This window comes from Propithecus coquereli, unplaced genomic scaffold, assembly GCF_000956105.1.
Source record: "Propithecus coquereli isolate 6110/MARCELLA unplaced genomic scaffold, Pcoq_1.0 Scaffold273, whole genome shotgun sequence".
Classification (NCBI taxonomy): Eukaryota; Metazoa; Chordata; class Mammalia; order Primates; family Indriidae; genus Propithecus; species Propithecus coquereli.
The window spans coordinates 2178387-2200843 of NW_012148319.1; the positions used below are offsets into that span (position 1 = coordinate 2178387).

The 22457-nt window shown below is 34.3% G+C and overlaps 1 protein-coding gene across 1 annotated transcript in view; it reads right to left on the bottom strand.

Moving 5' to 3' along the window:
- Positions 1-22457, bottom strand: part of ARHGAP5 (Rho GTPase activating protein 5) — a 73495-nt gene that overhangs the window by 8524 nt on the left and 42514 nt on the right. The window contains exon 4 of the mRNA XM_012647888.1: positions 2274-2351. Coding sequence (XP_012503342.1) covers positions 2274-2351 — 78 coding nt within the window. The remainder of the gene's footprint in view (positions 1-2273; positions 2352-22457) is intronic.

Consider the following 22457-nt stretch of genomic DNA (forward strand, 5'->3'; position numbering starts at 1 on the left):
AGGCTGGTCTCAAACTCCTGAGCTCAAACAATCCGCCCGCCTCGGCCTCCCAGAGTGCTAGGATTACAGGCGTGAGCCACCGCGTCCGGCAATGAACATTTAATATGGTGCCTGGCACAGAAAACTCTTCATATGCATTATCTCATTATTCTCATAGTTACTCCATTCTGGAGATGAAAAAATTGAAATTTAGAAAGATTAACTTGCCTGGGGCACAAAGATAATGGCAAGATCAGAAAGCAAAACAAGGAAGTCAAATTCAAGAACCTTGGTATTAATTACAACCCTGCATTCATTCTGGAAGTGAAATTCTACCAATTTAATATTATAATGTCTAAACAGTTTCCTTAACATAATATTTTTAAAAAATGGGATACAGACTACATAATACTCTTTGGCAACAAGTCATGCACATGCACACCTCCCCCTGCCCTTCAGCAAGTGACATTCTGCTATTTTAATGTAAATCTTTATTATTTTACATTGCTACCTAGTATTCATTTTACTTGTTAGACACATGGGTGGTTCCTCCAACCCTTTAAAGAAAAATTACAAACAATACTGCAACATATGCCCTTGTAAGTCTACCTTGGTATGCTTATGCAAAGACTTCTAGCAAAGACACCTGCATTTTAACAGATATTCATGAACTGCCCCTCTAAAGGCACCCACAATCAACAGTGTACAAGACACCTGTTTACTATACCCTGCGAACAACTTTTTCATTCTGATAATAAAATAAATATAACCTTTTTGTTTTATTTTTATTTCTTTATCATTGACAGTGGCTAAACATATTTTCATGTATTTATTGTTCGCTCTCTTCTGATAATAAATTGCTTAATCTATCATGGTATTCTGCACCCTCCCCAAGATTATAGTTTGTCTCCTGATTTTACGTGTTATCCACACTCTCATATAGAATTTTTACATTTTTAGGTATTCCAGTCTATCATCTTGCTCATACTTTCTAGGTTTCATATCAAGTTTAGGCTTTTTCATTCTCCATGACTATAAAAATATCAATTAATTTTTCTACCTAGTACTTACAGTTTTCATTTTTTACATTTAAATCTCTGATTACATACAGAATTTACTTTAATATAAACAGGAAATTCAGCTTTTTAACTCTTAATGGTTCGTCATCCCAACATCATGAAAAAAACTTTTTTTTTTTTTGAGACAGAGTCTCACTGTGTTGCCTGGGCTAGAGTGCCGTGGCATTAGCCTAGCTCACAGCAACCTCAAACTCCCGGGCTCAAGCAATCCTTCTGCCTCAGCCTCCCCCCAAGTAGCTGGGACTACAGGCATGCCCCATCATGCCCAGCTAATTTTTTTCTATATATTTTTAGTTGTCCGATTAATTTCTTTCTACTTTTAGTAGAGACAGGGTCTCGCTCTTGCTCAGGCTGGTTTCAAACTCCTGAGCTCAAACAATCCGCCCGCCTCGGCCTCCCAGAGTGCTAGGATTACAGGCGTGAGCCACCACGCCCGGCTGAAAAAAACTTTTAAATAAGTACTGTCTTTAATATACAAAGATGCTAATCTACCATAAGTCAATTTATTGCTTTTCTAATTCTGATGATGGATTTATATAGATTCAGGTATAGTCACAATTGTGAGATAGCTTACTGGATTAGGAATATGAAATATGAGAAGAAACTGAGAATATAGGGGCCATAAAATATCTAATTTCACCTCAAAAATATTTGTTTTATATTATTCCCTGCAGTCTCAGGTAAGAAATATTTTCTCATTATTTCAAAAACAAAATCTACTCTATTGCATTCCATTCCTTTTGGATGTAAGAAGGACTTTGTTTCAACACTAAATGCCTGCTCTTTTAGTACCTTCCCTCTAATTTACTGGTGGCTCTTCAGCCTTCACACTTACATTAAAAACATATACAAGACTGTGTTTTCTTGACCCAACTGCCTCTTATTGTTCTTTTCAATCTTTTCTTTTATTGAAAATGTATTTTAAACGTTTCATATCATCTATTTCCTTTTATAATTCCCTAGTACCCAGCCCCTCAAGTCGAAGGCTCAAAATTATTCAATGGCCGGTGTAAAGATAACAACAGTTTTCCTAGCTCTCCTGTACCTTTACTGTGGTATCTGTTCTACTTAATACTTCTAACCCTACTTCAAAACTCTCTCTTTAACATCCATATCCTTTGGAAGTTTTCAAATGAAAATCAATCTTCCTACTATGAAACTGTAGTAAAGAAAACAACAAAACAATGATTTTATTTTACATAATTATCTTCTTACCTTGATCAAACTGCTTTTGAATATTGTCTTGATCAGTTTTGTTCCCGCTAACACGGTAGAGTCCTTCAGTACATAATCCTAAAAAACAAATACACATGCTTTTATAAACACATATATATCTATTACAAAGAATGTACAATCTTACATACAACTAACTTAGAAAAATACGGTGGCAAAATATTTTTAAGAATAAAATATTTTTTGAGCATTTTAAAAAAGTTAATAGACTTTCTATTTTAAACCATTTAGGACATTCAATTCCAGACAAGATGAGTAGACGTATTTCACCCTATTCTTCCCACTAGATCAGGCTAAAAACACTAGACACAATATATTAAAATCAAACATAAGAAGTCTCTGAATGGTGGAGAGAAGACAGACTGGTTAATGACCTTGAAACTTCAAGAACAACATGACAGCAAATTCCCTGGGTTTTTTTTTTTTTGGCTTCTTATGTATCCTGACCGGGCAATGGAGGAGCCTGCAATCCAGAAACACCAATGAGCAAATGCAAAAAAAAAAAAAAAAAAAAAAAAAAAAAAAAAAAAAAGAAAATCCCCAAAACTAACAAAACAAAAACCAACAAGAAAAGCCTACTCTCTCTAGTGAAAGGATTGGAAAAGATGCAGCCTATTAAGACAAAACCTACTGATTTAATGTGAAACTATATTCTGAGATCCACTTTTGATGAACTTTTCCCACCTTTCTTCTTCCACTTCTCTTTTACATTACCTACATACGCTACTTACAACATGAACTAAATTTGTCCTGACTTTGTGAATGTACACGTTTATAGAATGAATTCTTCTTGTTACTCCACGTCTATACAGTCCAGGTAAAACATTTCTTCCTCATTGATACCTTCTCTGCTATCCCCAATTTGAAGCAATTTCTTCTTCCTTTGAACTCCCACAGTACTTTACCTATAGCTCTATTACCACTTAAGTACTTTCTATGTTGTACTACAGTGAAACACTCAGCAGCAAATTTCCTACAAGTCATAGCAGTGCCTTTCCAACCTCAGGGGTCTTTACACAGTGCAATGGTTCTCAGCTGGGGGCATACTGCACCTCAAGGAACACTTGGCAATGCCTGAAGATATCTGTGGTTGGCAGAACTGGAGGAGGGGGAGCTACTGTCATCTTACAGGTAGAAGCCAGGGATGCTGCTAAACATCCTAGAATATACAGCCTGTAACAACAAAGAATTAAATAGCCCCAAATGTCAATGATGGTGAGGTTGAGAAACTCTTACACAGTGAAAAATGTTATGTTAAATGAAGATTATAAAGTACTTAATTATCCATGCTAAAAATCTTGCCTTTTGCTTGCTAATAACTAAGTGATTTGAAAAAACAGAAACACCAACTCAATTATTTAAATGTAAATTATCCACATTTTACTTAGACTTAAATTACCCAAAGTATCTATCCCAGACCTCAAACAATAAAGGGATTAAACATCTATCTCAATATTCCAAAACTAAATATAAAAATTTAGATATTTAAAATATTACCTTTTAACTGAGTAGCATCATTTTTTTCCTTTCATTAGAAAAGGTCATTAACCATTAAGTATTAAGGGTTAATAAGCACAGTATTACTGGTATCTGAAGTTTTAAAATGGTCTAAGTTCTATTTGAGTTGCTAACAGACACAAAACTAGACTTTCACTGCCTGTTTCTTTATACCTTCGGGATGAAATCATTATTTAAGTCATAGAGACTACCAAAAAGGGTCAGAATCAACTTTTGTACAACTCTGGAATCTAGCTAAACAACAACCAGAAGTAGTACTGGTGAAGAAAGCAACTTTAAATTACCTATCTACCATTACCCACACCCCAGATTGGTGACAATCATGAGGATAGCAGCCAACAATCTGGGTGCAGGTTACAATTGCCAGAGGAAGCAACATGACCTTATTCTCAAAGAACTGTGGTTGCAGATTTCGACCTGTCTGGTGGCTCCCTGAAAGAAGACTTAGAAAGTACTTTTTTTCCTTTGGTTCCAGGCATTTAGGGAAACTAATAAATCACTAGTTAACCACTGAGCTAATGGAACACAGACTTCAGCAGCAACAAATAACAAAGAATACAGACTTTACAAAAATAAGTTTACAGAAGTCATTAAATAAGCAAACAACATAATCAACAAACAACAAAAATAAACCCAGGTGAGGGGAAAGAATCTGATTTCCAGGGTTTTCATATTATAATATTCAAAATGTCTTATTTTCAACAAAAAATTAAGAAGCATGCAAAGAAACAAGTATGGTTAGCTGCAGGAAAAAAAATAAATTAATAGAAACCACCCACAAGGAAGCCCAGCCATTGCACTTATTAGACAAAAACTTTAAATCAATTGTTTTAAAAACTCACAAAGAGCTACAGGAAACCATGAACAAAAAACTAAAGGAAACCCGGAGAATGATGACTCAACAAATAGAGAATATCAATAAATATAGCAAAATTATAAAAAAGCCCTAAAGAGAAATTGTAGAGCTGAAAAGTATAATAAATGAAATGAAAAATTCATTAGAGAGGTTCAACAGCAGATTTGAGCAAGCAGAAGAAAGAATCAGTGAACTTAAAGGCTGGTTAATTGAGATTATCCATACTGAAGAACAAAAAGAGGAAAGAATGAAGAAACAAGAAAAACAACTATCCATACAAGGAATCTTCAGAAACTATGGAGGTTAGAGGGCAGTGGAATGATATATTTAAAGTGTTAAAAGAAAAAAACTGGAAGCCAAAAATTCTGTATCTGGCAAAATCATTCTTCAAAAATGAAGGAGAAATGAAGACATTCTCAGATAAACAAAAGTTGAGAGAGTTCATCACTAGTAGACAAGCCCTATATAAAATGATAGAAAGGGAGTTAAGGAAGTTCTCTAAGCTGAAATGAAAGGGCACTAGAAAATAAGCTGTACCAAAAAAACTAAGTAACAAAGTTAAAGACTGCTAGACAGGTAAGTATATACGCCAATAGTAGCACTACATTTTTGATATATACCTCCTCTTTTTGTTCTGATATGATTCTAAAAGTACATAAAACAATAATTATAAATCTTTGTTAATGGGCAATGTATAAATATAATTTGTGACAATAACATAAAGGGGTGTGAGACTGACGCTGTAAAGGAACAGTTTTTGTATACTTTTGAAATGAAGTTGTTTTTAATTAAAACATGATTGTTATAAAGTTAAGATGTTAATTGTAATCTCCAGGGTAATGACTAAGAAAATAATTTAAGATCTTCTATTAAAAGACAGAGATTTGTAGAATGGATAAAAAAAAGAAAAACATAATCCAACTATATGCAGTTTACAAGACACTCACTATAGAACTGAAGACACAAATAAGATGAATGTAAGAAAATGGAAAAATACATTTCATGCAAATAGTAACTAAAAGGCAGCTCAAGTGCCTATCCTAATATCAGAGAAAACAGACCTTAAGACAAAAAGACTTTAAGACAGAAAAACATTATACATGAATAACAGGGGGAATACATCAGGAAGATAAAGTAATTATAAACACGTATGTACCTAACAAAAGAGTTCAAAATATATTAATATAAGGCAAAAACTAACAGAATTGAAGGGAAAAATACACAGTTCAACTGTAAAAGCTGGGAACTATAATAATTTATTGCAATAATGAATAGAACTAGACAGAAGATTAAGGAAATAGACAACTTCAACAACACTATAAACTGACTAGACCAGACATATGGAACGCAACAGCACAATATACAATCTCTTCAAATGCACAGGTAACATTCTGTGGGATAGACCATGTTAGGCCATAAAATAAGTCTAAATAAATGTTAAAGGCCTGATATAATACACAGTATGTTTTCTCCTCACAAAGCAATGAAACTGGAAACCAGTAACAAAAGGAAAATTCACAAATATGTGAAAATGAAGCAATACACTCTTAAACACAGCCAATGGATCACAGAAGAAATTACAAATAAAATTAAAAAATACTTTGAGGAGAATAAAAAAAATACACCAAAACCTATGGGATACAGCAAAAGCAGTGCTCAGAGGGAAATCTGCAGTTGTAAAAATCTACATTAAAAAGATCTCAACATTAAGGTTAGGTTAATTAAGGAACTAGAAACAAATAAAAGGCAACTGTATTACAAAGGAATGAAGTAAAATTATCCCTATTCACAGATGACATGACTCACGTATAGAAAATCCACAAAAATACTGGTAAAATACAAGAATTCAGTAAAGCTGTAGTATACAAGATCAATACATGCAAGTCAGTTGTATTTTTATGCCCTAGCAATGAGCAATATGAAGATGAAATCAAGAAAACGATTCCATTTACAATAACATTCAAAAGAATAAAATACCTAGGAATAAATTTGACCAAGAAGGTGTAAGATTTGTACACTGAAAACTACAAAATAGTGTTGAAAGAAACTAAGGAAGATCTAAATAAATAAAAGATATCCTATGTTTGTCAAGTGGAAGACTAAATATTTTTAGGATGACAATACTACCCAAACTGATCTACAGATTAAGTGCAATCTCTATCAAAATCTAATTGACTATTTTTGCAGAAATGGAAAAGTGAATCCTCAAATTCGTATTGAATGGGGACCCCAGAGCCAAAGGAATCTTGAAAAAGTAGAACAAGTTGAAGAACTCCGTCTTTTCTGATTTCAAAACTGAATACAAAATTATAGTAATCGAAACACTGTAGTAACAGCAAAAGCCTAACATGTATATAGATCAATGGAATAGAATTGAGAGTTCAAATATAAACCCATACATCTATGGCCAACTGATTTTCAACAAAGGTGTCAATACCATTTGATGAGGAAAGGATAGTTTTTCAACAAATGGCACTGGGACACCTGGATATCCACATGCAGAAGAATGAATTTGGATCCCTATCTTACACTATAAACAAAAATTAACTCAAAATGTATTAAGGGCCTACATGTAAGAGCTAATAATATAAAACATAGGGGATTAAAGGAGACATAGTGATAAATTTCATTATCTTGGATTTGGCAATGGATTCTTATCTACGATAAAAACATAAGCAACAAAATAAAAAATTGGATTTTATTAAAATTTAAAACTTTTGTGCAACAAAGGACATTATCAAGAAAGATAACCTATAGAATGGGATAAAATATTTGCAAATCACTTTGTTGGTGAGGGTCTAGTACCAACAATATATAAAAAATCTTACAACTCAATAAGGAAAAGCATTAAGAGAAAGACAACCCAATTTAAAAAGGGCAAAAGACTTGAAAAATTCTCCAAAGAAGATACAGAAATAGCCAACAAGCACATGAAAAGATGCTCAACATCATTAGTTATCAGAGAAATGCAAACAAAAACCACAATGAGGTATCACTTCACATCCACTAAGGAAGACCATAATTAAAAAATGGAAAACAGCAAGTGTTGGTGAGAATGTGGAGAAACTGGAATCCTCGTACACTGCTGGTAGAAATGTAAAATGGTGCAGCTGTTGTGCAAAACAGTTTGGTGGTTCCTGAAAAGTTAAACAGAATTATCATTATCATCCAGCAATTCCACTCCTAGATATATACTCTAAAGAACTCAAAACAGGTACTCAAATAAATACTTGTACATTAATGTTCACAGCAGCACTGTTCACAATAGCCAAAAAATGGAAACAACGCAAATATTCATCAATGGATAAACAAAAGTGGTATTGCCATATAATATGAGTCATGAAAATAATGTACATGGTATATGAGGATGAACCTAAAAAATACTATGCTGAATGAAAGAGCCAGACACAAAAGGTCACATTTTGTGATTTCAGAATATGAAATACCCAAAACAGGCAAATCCACAGAGACAGAAAGAGTGGCAGTTGCCAGGACTGAGAAGAGTGAATGAAGAGTGACTAATTAATGGGTACAGTGTTTTCTTTTGGGGTAATGAAATGTTTTGGAACTAAACAGAGGCGATGGTTGCACAACACTGTGAATGTATTAAATGCCACTGAACTGTATATTTTAAAATAATTAATTTCATGTATGAATTTTACCTCAAAGAGAAATCTAAAAGCCCACATAGGAGAAAAAACACAATAATTAGTAGTATATAAGTTTATTGAAGCTAGATTCCACTGAATTAAGAGTGCATTCTTACTGCTTGATGTGGACCACAGAGGGAGGTATATGGGTAAATGGTAAAAATCATATTTCAAGAGAACTGCTTGGTGCAATATTCACTTAAACGTAGTAAAACATATTCCACATTAATTAGTTATCCAAAAATGAACTATTTGATTATTTATTTGGCAATGTAAAATTAAGAAGTAACTAGTACTATGTTGCCCATGCTGTACTCATCAGATTCTCTCTTTTGGAAATTTGGAACTGGGATTCAAAGGTATCTGGTTAACTTAGTATATGGTTAAAACCTAGACCTAAAAATCTAGGATCCATGAACAGACAAGGTAATCTAGAGAGAGAGAAAAGAATAACAAAGAAATTGACAGAATACTACCTGGTTCTAGCCTGCTAGATGAGTTGCTTTTGGCTTCATTCAGTTAAAAGTATTTTTTGCATTTCTGTTGACTTGCAACCAAAATAATTTAGATAAAGAAAGCCTCAATTCCTGGGCTATGAAATTTAGGTATTTTCTTTCTAGGCACTCAATATTTTTAAGTAGGAGAAACATTTGGGAGTGAGGGGACAACTGGACTGAAATGAATAATATAAATGTGGTATTAATAGTATAGATCTTAATGAGGTAGCAACCCTGTAAAACAGATGTAAGACAAATATTTCTAAGAATGAGCAAGAATTAGCAATTAATGGAATATGGGCACAATAGGTGGAAAAAAGTCAGATGAATGAGATACCTGATCCTGGGCAACTATAAGAATGCAAATGGCATTATGAGAAAAAGGAAAACCAAGAGAAGACAGTGGTTTGGGGTAAGATGAACTGCATTTTAATCTTGTTAAGTCCAAGACATCACATCCAAGTAGAAATGTTCAGTATGCAGTTAGGAATATAGGAAAACCTTGGGGTATGAGGAATAAAGATCTCGGAGTCATTCTTATAAATGAATGACTGATGGCCCAGGCCCAAAAGTGAACATATATCAGATATGCATAAATGACATCAACATTAAATAAGATGGCGATAAATTACTGAAACTACTTAAAGATGTATGTAGAGGCAAAAGAAATATGAACATGGGGAGACATATAATGATGTGTTTGGATTTGAAACAGGATTTAATATTCCTTAATTAAATGCCCACTATGTGCTGTGTATTAGAACACACATGTAATTTAAGACATAAAATATACTGTCCTTGATATTACACAGTATATAGTTCAACAGGCCAGTTATTTTGAGTTTTAAAACAATGGCTGAAGTATTAATAAATATGCTTATGCTGTTTTTAATGATATATTACTAATGAAACTTCACTTGGGCTAAGTGAAATGAGATTTTTCACATGCTGAAAAGCTGGTTGGGATGAAGTAACATCCATGAAACAAGAATTTTTAGCAATGGTACTTAATGTTTCAGGCACAAAGCCATTACTAGAATAGTAAGACTAAAGGCAGTATTTTCTTTTCTCAATTTATCAAAAACAAGTTTTTAAAAATTCCACAGTGGGGGGCAGATATGTTTTATTACAACTTCAGTTTACTGAACTTAAAATGAATCACTACTTTTCTGCCACTAAACCACTGGTAGAGAAATATTAATAAGCAGATTTCCAGTATTTCGTTTTGTTACTTTCATTACATATAATGATTCAAAGTTCACACAGTAAATATTACATGCATCATTTTCATTCCATCTTCAAAATAACAAACAAGAGGCCTTATTAAAGGTAAGGAAGCAAGCTTAGAAAAGTGAAGTTGACTTCCTCAAGGTCACATGGTGAGCAAGCTTGGGTCATTAATTTGTTCCATTCAATATATAATAGACATACTTTTGAAATTCCTCCCATTTGTTTTATGTGGGTGGGTGGTTTCTTCTCTCTGCTGGACATAGCAATTTTATGTCTAGATATTTTTCCTAGAAAATAAAAATACAAGTACATAAAGGCATATATAAAGATAACTGCCAAGAATATTGAAATGTTTGGAGATTTCAGATATAGGGGATGACTGAACAAACCAGAATTATCGACATGTTAGAATACAATATAACAGATCAGAACATGTTAAATAAGCCATAAAAAGTAACTCCAAAGATTAGTCTTTTATTACATGGAAAAAGTCACTCAGGTATTAAAGATACTATAAAACAGTAAGTTTAATTTTCTCTTTTTCAAAAAATTAGGTATTTTTAAACATGTATTTTATATATTGTATAAATCTATAGAAAAACATCTCATGATTATGAAATCACAGGTGACTTTTAGTTATATTACTTAGGGGTTTATCTACACTTTCTTTTCTGCTGTAATGAAATAGGTAGTTGCTTTCTTTAAAAACAAGATGTGATTGTCAAAAATCACCTGTAAGCACTAATGGTAATTGGAGCCTGGGCTAGAATTCAATTGTGTGACCTCACACAAGTTAGTTAATTTTTCTGAGCCTCAGTTTCTCCTTCCGTAAAATGGAGATAGTAACTGCGCATACATCCGACTGAAGTGTGAAAATTAAATGAATGAATAAACACTTATTTTATGGCACACTAAAGGTTACTAAGCAAATAGTAAGCATTCAGTAAAAGATTATTATATTATTAATTATTTCACTTGGGGAATAAAAAGGGTAAGGGCTAGTGTGTTTCTTTAGACTTGCACAACATTCTTTTCCTACAGGAAAAGGAATTTAAAAAAGTGTTATAAGTGTACATCATCTGGTTGTCAACCACAAAAACAGAAATTTCACATGCTTCAATCTAACTTAAAAACAAAGCATTTGAGATAGCTTTTGCCTAAGAATGGCCTTTCTTTCCTTATTAGCAAAGAGCATCTTGCACGCTATGTATCACATTCATCACCCAGTTATCAAAATGCATAAAACCACTAAAAATCCATGTTTTTATAATAGAACTTAGTGATTAGCACAATGCAAATTATTCAATTGATATAAATTTAAATTATGGACAAAGCCTTTGTAGCACAAATGCCTCTGTTCTCTGGACTTTTGCAATGATCATGCATGCTTTATATTTCTAGGAAAAAAGCAATGCTAATTCTAATTTGGAAAATAAAGACTAAAAAGAAAAATTATCTGTAACTAATGGTACAAGGACAAACACTCAGGGCTATTAAAAATTTTGAATTCATTTTTTAATATTAAGGATTTAATTATGTGCCAGACACCATTTTAGAAGCCAAAGGTCCCTACTTTCATCACGATTATAGTTTAATGGCTGTGACATAAAACAAAAAGCTTTTAGTTTGTTACCAGCTACTTCAAGAAGACAACAGATGAAAATAGGCCTCAAAACTAGGAACCACAAAAGGTTATATTAGTATACTAGAAAACCTCAAGGAACTTCTGCTAGACATAGGCATACTAAACCAATCTTAAAGAAATGCTTCAAGGGTTAATTTATAATGCCTCCGCTATATCAAAAATAAACAGGTCACACATGAATCATTAGTTCAGGTGTCCATGATACCATTTTCTGCCCTTAGTTGACACTGGGTTAAGGTTATTAGAAGCTTAAAATCCCCAAATCAACAGATGTCTTTTGGTAACTGACATCATGTGCCTCCTCCTAATGTGATACCTTGAGAAGGATACTTAAGCCCCATGTAGAATTCCAGCCAAAAATGTTTCTGTTGAATTTGATCATGAAGTAGCCAAATAAAATTTAGGAACATTCTGGAAACAACTGACTTAGAATCTTGAAAAAAATATAACTGACATGAACACATACACAAGGCTAGAAAACTATTCTAAAGAAGCATTACAAGAAATATAATGCATGATCTTTGAATGGATCCTGAATTTACTGAACCAAAAAGTTCTCAGAGAACATTGTTGGGACAATTCAGAGAATTTGAATATAGATAGTATATTTGACAACAGAATTGTACCAACATTAAATTGCCTGAACATGGTACTTACACTGTGGTTTTGTGATGAGCATGTCCTTGTTATTGGGGGATATATGCTAAATGATTTAGGAGTGCAGAGTCATGACATTTGTACCTCAATCTCACATTGTTCAGCAGCCCCTATCCCCTCAAAAATTGGAGAAGAAATGTGCCAAAAGTTAATAATTAGTGGATCTAGGTAAAGGTAAATAGTATGAGTATGCTCACTCATACTATTCTTGCAACATTTCTAAAGATTCAAAAACTTTCAAAAATGTAAGAAATAAAGAAAACATAATTTTTTAAAAAAGAAACAACTCTATGAGAGCAAGAGAACTGACTAGGTAAATGGAAAATATAAGATGATAACTTAAGATGTGCGGTCATCTATTTAAAATGAAATGCATGATTTATGTTTTTGGATAGCCATGATTCCCTCATTCTGGCTCAAACACAGAGTGTTTAACCAAAGTTGATGTTTTGTCAAGTGAATAAAATGGTGGGAGTTTAGGAGGCACATAACAGAGTGAACATAAAAATAGATCAAGAAATATCCAGACAAGGCAGGACAAAACAAACAAGGGAATGATGTCTAGTGAAAAAGCATGACAGTGATCAAAAAAGTAGGAGTTCTTGAAAACCGCAAGTGGAAAAGCTGAAGTTTAGGGAAAAGGTTTTATTTAAGAAAGTTATATTTACATTAACAATAAAACAAAGATTCATTCATCTACTCTACCTCAATTATTAATATTTCATTATTAGTGTTTTGAAAGAACACACAATTTTTAGACCAATATACAGAGAATGCCATTAACATTTGTCCTTTCAACTCACGTTTACCAGAAATATAACTGCTATGCTTTAAAGAGAGTCTCTACTTCTTAATAATTCATTTGTAATTGTTGGGCATTCCAGATTAAGTATATCCACATGCAAATAAAAATTTTGGCAAATAAAAGTAATACCTCCCGTATCTGGAATTTGGTCATCCGATTATCTAATCTATCATAACTGAAAAAAAGGGAACCAAAAAGGACTATGAAAGCCAGTAAGATATCACAAAGCCCTTCCACTATAATCTATTATTTTGTTTATAGAAGAAATACCTGAGGTTTTTCCAGATTCTATTTAACCTAACCAAAAGCACAACTTGCAAACTCTGCCTTGTCTTTTCTGACCCACAGATTAGAAATTGCAAATTAGAACAGCAAAATGAGATTAGCAGCAGCAGGAGGTACACCGACAACATACCAGGAAGCTGAAAAACCATAAAATGCAGAAAAAAATTTAGAAAGCGTAACTCAAGAATGCTTAATAGATTCTGAAGATGGTACACTTTTAAAATCAGAGAACATTGTCATTAAAATACCACTCTAAAGGAGGAAACATTTCCTAACTCATTATATGAGGTTAATGACACTAAAGTCAAAGACACCACAAGAAAACAAAACAGACCAATAATCCTTATGACTACAGACATAAAAAGTTCTCAGCAGGCCGGGCATGGTGGCTCACGCCTGTAATCCTAGCACTCTGGGAGGCCGAGGCAGGAGGATCACTTGAGGTCAGGAGTTGGAGACCAGCCTGAGCAAGAGCAAGACCCTGTTTATACTAAAAATAGAAAAAATTAGCAGGACATGGTGGCGCACACCTATAGTCCCAGCTACTAGGGAGGCCAAGGAAAGAGGAATCCTTGAGCCCAGAAATTTGAGGTTGCTGTGAGCTGTGATGATGCCACGGCGCTCTAGCCTGGGCAACAGAGTAAGACTCTGTCTCAAAAAAAAAAAAAAAAAAGGCCGGGCGCGGTGGCTCACGCCTGTAATCCTAGCACTCTGGGAGGCCGGGCAGGTGGATTGCTCAAGGTCAGGAGCTCGCGACCAGCCTGAGCAAGAGCGAGACCCCGTCTCTACTAAAAATAGAAATAAATTATCTGGACAACTAAAAAAATATATATATAGAAAAAATTAGCCGGGCATGGCGGCGCGTGCCTGTAGTCCCAGCTACTCGGGAGTCTGAGGCAGGAGGATCGCTTGAGCCCAGGAGTCTGAGGTTGCTGTGAGCTAGGCTGACGCCATGGCACTCTAGCCTGGGCAACAGAGCCAGACTCCGTCTAAAAAAAAAAAAAAAAAAAGGTCCTCAACACAATACTAGCAAACTGAATCCAACAGCAGATTAAAAGGATTTTGCTGATGATGAAGAACTCCAAAAAGAAAGAAAAAGGATTATACAGGATGACCAAGTGGGATTATCTCAGGAATGCAAGTGTAGTTCAACATAGGAAAAATCAAGCAATGTAATGAACATCAATACAATGGGAAAAAAAATCATATTATTATCTCAACTGATACAGAAAAATCATTTAACAAAATCCAACATCCTTTCATAATAATTTTAAAAACCCCCACAAACTAGGAATGAAAAGTATTATGGGTTGAACTGTGTGTCTCTCAAAAAGATATATTGAAGTCTTAACCCCAAATACCTCAGCAGATGACCTTATTTGGACTAGGGTCCTTGCAGATATAATTAGTTAAAATAAGGTGTGGTCATACTGGAGTACAGTGGAGTCCTTAAACCAATATGACTGATGTCCCTAAAGGAAAGATCACACATACACACACACACACACACGCGCGCGCGCGCGCACACAACCTACCCCACCCCCAGAGAATGGCAAACGAAGAGACTATACTGATACAGCTGCAAGCCAAGGAACGCCAAGGTTTGACAGCCACCACCAGAGGCAAGGAAAAATTCTACCTAGAGTCTCAGAGGAAACATGGCCCTGCTGACACCTGGCTTTCACACTTCTAGCTTTCAGAAATATAAGAGAATAAATTTCTCGTTTTAAGCTACCCGGTTTGTAGGACTTTGTGTGGAAGCCCCAAGAAACTAACACAGAAGGGAACATCCTCAACATGATAAAGAGCATTTACGAAAAACCCACAGCCCCATAGCTAATATCATGCTCAGTGATGAAAGAATAAAACCTTTCCCCCAAGATAAGGAACAAGACAAGGGTGCCTGCTTTCACAACTGCTATTCAACATCACACTGGAAGTTCAAGCCAGAGCAATTAGACAAGACAAAGAAATAGAAGGCATCCAAATTTGAAAGTAAAGATATCCCTATTCACAGAGGACAAAATAATACATATAAAACACCAAATGCACAAAAAAACAGAGCAAGTAAAAGAGTTCAGAAAAGTTTCAGGATACAAGATCAACACACAAAAATCAGTTCTACACACCAGCATAAACATTCCGAAAATAAAATTAGGAAAATTCCATTTACAATAGTGTCCAATAAAATACCTAGGAATAAATTTAACCAAGGCAAGACTTGTATACTGAAAACTATAAAACAGTATTGAAAGAAATTAAAGAAGACCTAAATAAATGGAAACACATACAGCAATCACAGATTGGAAGACTTAATATTGCTAAAATGGCAATACTGCCAAAGTAAATTAAATTCACTTCCTATCAAAAGGGATAAAATGACTAGAATTACACAGAGAAAACACAAGTGCTGGCAAGGATATGGAGAAATGTTGAACACTGTAAATTGTTGGTGGGAATGTAAAATGGTGCATCCATTATGGAAAACAATTTGACAGCTCCTCAAAAAGTTAAAACATAGAATTACCATATGACCCAGCATTCCACTCCTAGGTACGTACCCCAAAGAAATGAAACACATACTTGAGTAGTTGTACGTGAATGTTCATAGGACTTTTCACAATAGCCAAAAGGGGTAAACAACCAGAATCTCTACCAAATGATCAATGAATAAGCAAAATGTGGTATATCCATACAATGGTAACATGTCACAACGTACATGAAGCTCAAAAACAACGCTAAGTGAAAAGAAGCAGAAAAGGTCATATATTGTATCATTCCATCTATATGAAATATCCAGAATAAGTAAATCAGAGAGACAGAAAGCTGATTGCTGACTGCCAACGTCTAGACTGAGGGGAGAATAAGTAACTGCTTAATGCGCACGGGGTTTTGTCCTTGGGGTGACAATCACTTCAAAATGGTTAGTTACATGTTACGTGAATTTCATCTCAATAAAAAGCAATATGAAAAAAATCATTCTCACTCATTCAATGCTAATAACTATGCTTCCTTCTTATTAAAAATATTTTTCCCTAGTGTTTTAGGGCTCCTCTTTTGTATACACAACCTGTTTGCATTGTAAACTTTTCTTCACACTCTAGATGTTCACCCTGAATTCCATCAATATCTATAACTTACATTAATATCTAGACACTGACAATTACCAAAACAATATCTAAAGACCAAATTATTTTCCAGAGATCCATAGTCATATACGCAACTGAGTCTTGGACTTTTATATGGATATCCCACTGGCACCTTGAGATTTAACATATCCAAAATACAATTCCATTATGAAACTGTCAAATCTGCTTTTCATATTAAAACTTCTATTTTCATTAATGGAATACCACCTAAGTAACCCTAATATTGAAATCTAAGAGGCATTTTTGAGTCCTTTTTCAACCCCATATCTATCAGGTTTATCACCATCATCCTAACTCACTGATCAAAAAGGCCTACTGTTCCCTTTCTTTTCACTCTCTCTTCCACACTACCCTTTTTATCCACTTTCAACTTACATTAATATTTCAAGGGTCATTTCCCAATTGGAACTTATTAGCACAACTTTACTATTATAAAAATAGGGACATCTGCTACCGCCATGAAGGATTAACTGCTATAGAAATTGCTCTCCCATAGTAAACAACTAAAAACTAGAAAAATTATATGAAACACCAGTTTCAGACATTGAATACTGATAATTGAACATTAATCACAGATCAAAACTATGATCCATGAGGGGAAAAGCAGTAAATGGGGCAAGCTGTCTGAATGTCTCCAACTTAGTGCCTGGAGGGATTTTAGGTGGTAGTAAAGGGAGGTGGAACCCCAACAGACCAAAATGGTCTACCAGAGCTGAGAAGACAGAAAAAGGGAGTTCAGAAAGGCTGAGGGGGCTAGAATTTGAGGGATAAAACACCAAAAAGAGGGAGAGATACACAGAGAAAGAGGCTCCAACATGTACAGAAAAGTCCCTGGAGTCTTTGGTTGAATATTGCACATGCATGCGAGAAAACTTCCTGAGAGCCAGGACTGGGAATAGTCCAGATTTTATTCTCAAAAGACCTTTTAATACATGGGGCATCAGGTCAAATCCTCATGCTTAACTGTAGGTCTAAGTAAGTACCAGAATAAAAGCTGCTCTGGATCTGCCCTAACAAACTCATAATCAAGTCTAGGGAGGACCAAGCTGATTCACAAAATACTTACCACATGAAAAAACAAATTTAACATTCTTTAAAGGTACACTAGAAAATTCATCACCCAACAATGTAAAATTCAGAATGTCTGACGCCAAATCAAAACTATCAAAGTGGAAAATATCTCATACAAGGAGAAAAAAACAGAAAGAAACCCAGAAATAATACATGACAGAATTAGTAAACCAAAGATCTTAAAACAGCTATTATAAATCTTATATACTCAAAGATATACAGGAAAGCATATGATGGGTACAAAAATGAAACACATAAAAAAAAAGGCTTAAATGGGATTTCTAGATTTGACCATACAAAAAAATTTAGTAAACTTGAAGATATAGCAATAGATAGTCTAATCAAGATGAAGCACAAAAAGAAAAAAAGGTCTTAAACAATTCCAAAAGGTCCAACACACATGCAATTGGCGTCCCAAGTAAAATAGTAGGGGGTGGGAAATCGGAGAACAGAAAAAATTACTTTAAGTAACAGCCTCAAATTTTCCAAATTTGAAAATTATAAACCAAGAGATCCAAGAAGCACCAGAAACAAGCAGAAATGTTGAACACACTGACTGCCATACTAGAAAAAAATTTTTTTTCCTTGGGGCAACAGTATTTTATTATGAAAATAGAATAAAAACTTCTAAAACAAAACAATCCTTTCTAATTTCATGAAAAATTTCTATTTTTTATTGTTCTTTTGCGTGAGTTATATGCAACTTGAAAAATAGTTCTTCCTGCTCCCAAGGTAGATACGTGTGAGTTACATATGCTTCACGAGACCCTGGGCTCAAAACCACCATGAGTTAAATACAACTCACGTGGCAGTTAATGTGTTAAAACATACGCACATTTTCCAAGATTAAAATTATTTAATAATTTTATTATTTTTAATAAAATTGCTGTAAACCAGGGAAAATAAGCAGCTTTAGGTTGAGGGAGAGAGAAGACACCAAATTCAGAAAAACACACATGAGAATGACAGCAGACTTCTCATGAGATATCACGATACATCATGACAACAAGCAGTCTTTAAAGAGATGAACAAAAAGAAAAAGCAACAATAAACCATCATCCTAGAATTCTATACCCAGAAGAATAAAGTTGAAAAACTCATACTTCTTAATTTCAAAACTTACTACAAAACTGTAGTAATAAAAACAGAGTGGTAATGGCATAAATGCATAGGCATATACATCAACAGAATAGAAGTGAGAGTCCAGAAATAAACCTTCATATTTATGGTCAAACTGATTTTCAACAATGGCACCAAGGCAATTCAACGAATAGTCTTTTCAATCAATGGTGCCTGTACAATGGATATCCATATGCACACAAATCAAACTGGAGCTATTCCTCAAACCATACACAAAAACTAACTCAAAATGGATCACAGACCTAAATGTAAGAGCTAAAACTGTAAAACTCTTAGAATACATAAGAGTAAAATCTTTGTGACCTTGGATTAGGCAAAATCATCTTAGATTTGACACCATGCACACTGTGACAAAATTTTAAAATACACTTTATCAAAATTTAAAACTTTGTGCTTCAAAGGATATCATCAAGACATTGTAAAAGACAACCCACAGGATGAGGAAAATTTTTTGCAAATCGTATTTGAAAGCAATCTGTATTCAGAATACATAAAGAGCTCTAAAATTCAAACGACAAACAATCCAACTAGAAAGTAGGCAAAACAGCTGAATAGATATTTCTGCAAAGAAGATATGTGAAAAGCCAATGAGCACTTAAAAAGATCCTCAACATCATTACTTCTCAGGGAAATGCAAATCAAAACCATATGAAATACCATTTCACATCTCCACTAGGATGGCTATAATCAAAAAAGAGAAAAACAGTGGCAAAAAATATGCACAAACTAGAACTCTTATACATGGCTGGTAGGAATGTCAAAATAGTGCAGCCACTTTGAAAAACAATCTGGTAGTTCCTCAAAAGGCTAAACACAAAGTTGCCATATGATCTAGCAATTCTACGCCTAGGTGTATACCCAATAGATGTGAAAACATATGTCCACAGAAAAACTATGACAGAAATGTTTATAGCAGCACTGTTCACAAGAGTCAAAAAGTAGAAACAAACCAAGTGTCCATCAACGGAAAATTATTCAGCAATAAAAAGGAATGAAGGTAATCTGTCATGGACTAGTTTAAAAAAAAAAAAGGAAATGCTCACACCTGTAATCCTAGCACTCTGGGAGGCTGATGTGGGAGGATCATTTGAAGCCAGAAGTTCAAGACCAGCCTGGGCAATAGCAAGACCCTGTGTCTACAAAAAATAAAAAAATTGGCCGGGCGCAGTGGCTCACGCCTGTGATCCTAGCACTCTGGGAGGCCGAGGCGGGCGGATCGTTTGAGCTCAGGAGTTCGAGACCAGCCTGAGCAAGAGCGAGACCCCGTCTCTATCAAATATAGAAAGAAATTAATTGGACAGCTAAAAATATATAGAAAAAAAATTAGCCGGGCATGGTGATGCATGCCTGTAGTCCCAACTACTTGGGAGGCTGAGGCAGTAGGACTGCTTGAGTCCAGGAGTCTGAGGTTGCTGTGAGCTAGGCTAACGCCACGGCACTCGCTCTAGCCTGGGCAACAAAGCGAGACTCTGTCTCAAAAAAAATAAAATAAAATAAAATAAAAAAATTAGCCAGGCATGGTGGTGCACACCTACTTGGGAGGCTGAGCCTAGTGACAGAGCAAGATCCTATCTCCAAAAAAAAAAAAAAAAAAAACCAAAAAGAAAAACCAAAAGGGATTGAAGCACTGATATATGCTACAGTACGAGACTCGGAAACATTATGTTAAATGAAAGAAGCCAGTCACAAAAGATAACATTATAGGATTCCATTTATATGAAATGTCCAGAAACAGGTAAATCTATAGAGGAAGAAAGTTGAGGCGGTGGTGGAGAATAGGCAGTGATTGCTTAACAGGTATGGGACTTCTTTTTGGGGTCCTGAAAATGTTCTAAAATTGATTGTGGTGATGGCTGCACAACTGTGAATACACTAAAATACCACTGTACACTTTAAATGAGTGAATTGTATGGTATGTGAATTGTATTTCACTAAAGCTTTTATATAATTATAATCTTAAGAAAATGTCTTTCAATAACAAGAAAAATGTCCTGTTTAAAGCGCAAATTATATCTATGTATTATAATGTTTAAAACAGAATTAAAATATATAACATAGAACAAGCAATAGTGCAAAGTATACTGTTACAAGGTTCTTTTTTTTTTTTTTGGAAGAGATGGGGTCTCACTATGTTGCCCAGGCTGGAATGCAGTAGTTGCTATTCACAGGTGTCATCATGGCACAGTGCAGCCTTGAACTCCTGGCCTAAAACAATCCTCATGACTCAGTCTCCCAAGAAGCTAGTGTACAGGCTTGCGCCATAGCAGCCAGCACAAGGTTCTTGTATTGCACATTATGACGGTATATTATTTGAGGGTAAACTATAATTAAAGATATGTATTGCAAACTCAAGCACCACTAAAAAATCCTAAGAGACGGATATAACTAATAACCTGATATTACAAGTAAAATAGAATTAAAAATATTCAGTCAATCCAAAAGAAAGTAGAAAAAGAGAAGGGAATAATGATCACATGGGATAAATAGGAAATAAAAATATGATGGCAGATTTTTACAAATTACACTGATACCATTAAAAGCCAATGATCTAAACACTCCAATGAAAAATAAGTAGATTGCCAGACCCAATGATATGTTGAAATCCACTTTAGAAATATAAATAAATTAAAAGCAAAAGTACAGAAAAAGATATACCACAAACACGACTCAAGGGAAAACATCATTGGCTATATTAATATTAGGCAGAGTTGACTCCCGAACAAATACTACCAAACATAAAGAAAATACTTCATAATGAAGGTCAACTCATGAGGAAGAACCTCAAAACACATTAAGTAAAATCTAACAGAAGTGAAAGGAGAAACAGAGACAAATCTACAATCATGATTGCAGATTTCAACAGTACTCTTTAAAAAAACAAAAGTAAACACAAAAATTAGTTAGGACATATAAGACTTGACCAACACTCTCAAAGAATTTGACCTAACTGACATTTATAGAATTTTTCACACAACAGTATAATAAACATTCTGTTCAAGGTCCCATCAAACATTCTTCAAAGTAAACCATATTTTGGGCTATAAAAAAATGTTGATAAACTTAAAACCGAAATCAAACTTTTTTCCCAACTGCAACAGAATGAAACCAGAAATGAAGAACAAAGATTTGGAAAATTACCAAACATTTAGAAATCTAATAAGCAATGAGTTAAATAGGCTTCTATTTTGAGAAACAAAAGGAGAAAGAAATAAAAAGTAAAATTCAATGAATTTAAAAATGGACCAAAAAAGGAAAATCAACAAAAGCAAAAGCTGGTTCTTTGAAATGATCAATAAAATTGATAAACCTCTAACAACAGTAACAAAAAAGACATAATTTAGTAGTATCAGGAAAGAAAGATATCACTACAGATGCTACAAGGCATTAAAAGGATACTGAGGAATTTTAATAAACAACCTTATGCCAACTTACATGAAATGGACAAATTTCTCAAAAGACACAAACAAACAACTCTTACTCAAGAAGAAATAAAAAATCTGAGTAGCCTATATCTATTAAAGGAATTAAATTCACAGCTAAAAATGTCCTCACAAAATTCGAGGTCCAAATAGTTTCAGTGGTGACTTCTACCAAAACTTAAGAATGAACTATTACTATCCTACACAAATGGTCCCAGAAAATAATCTCTATCTATGATGCCAT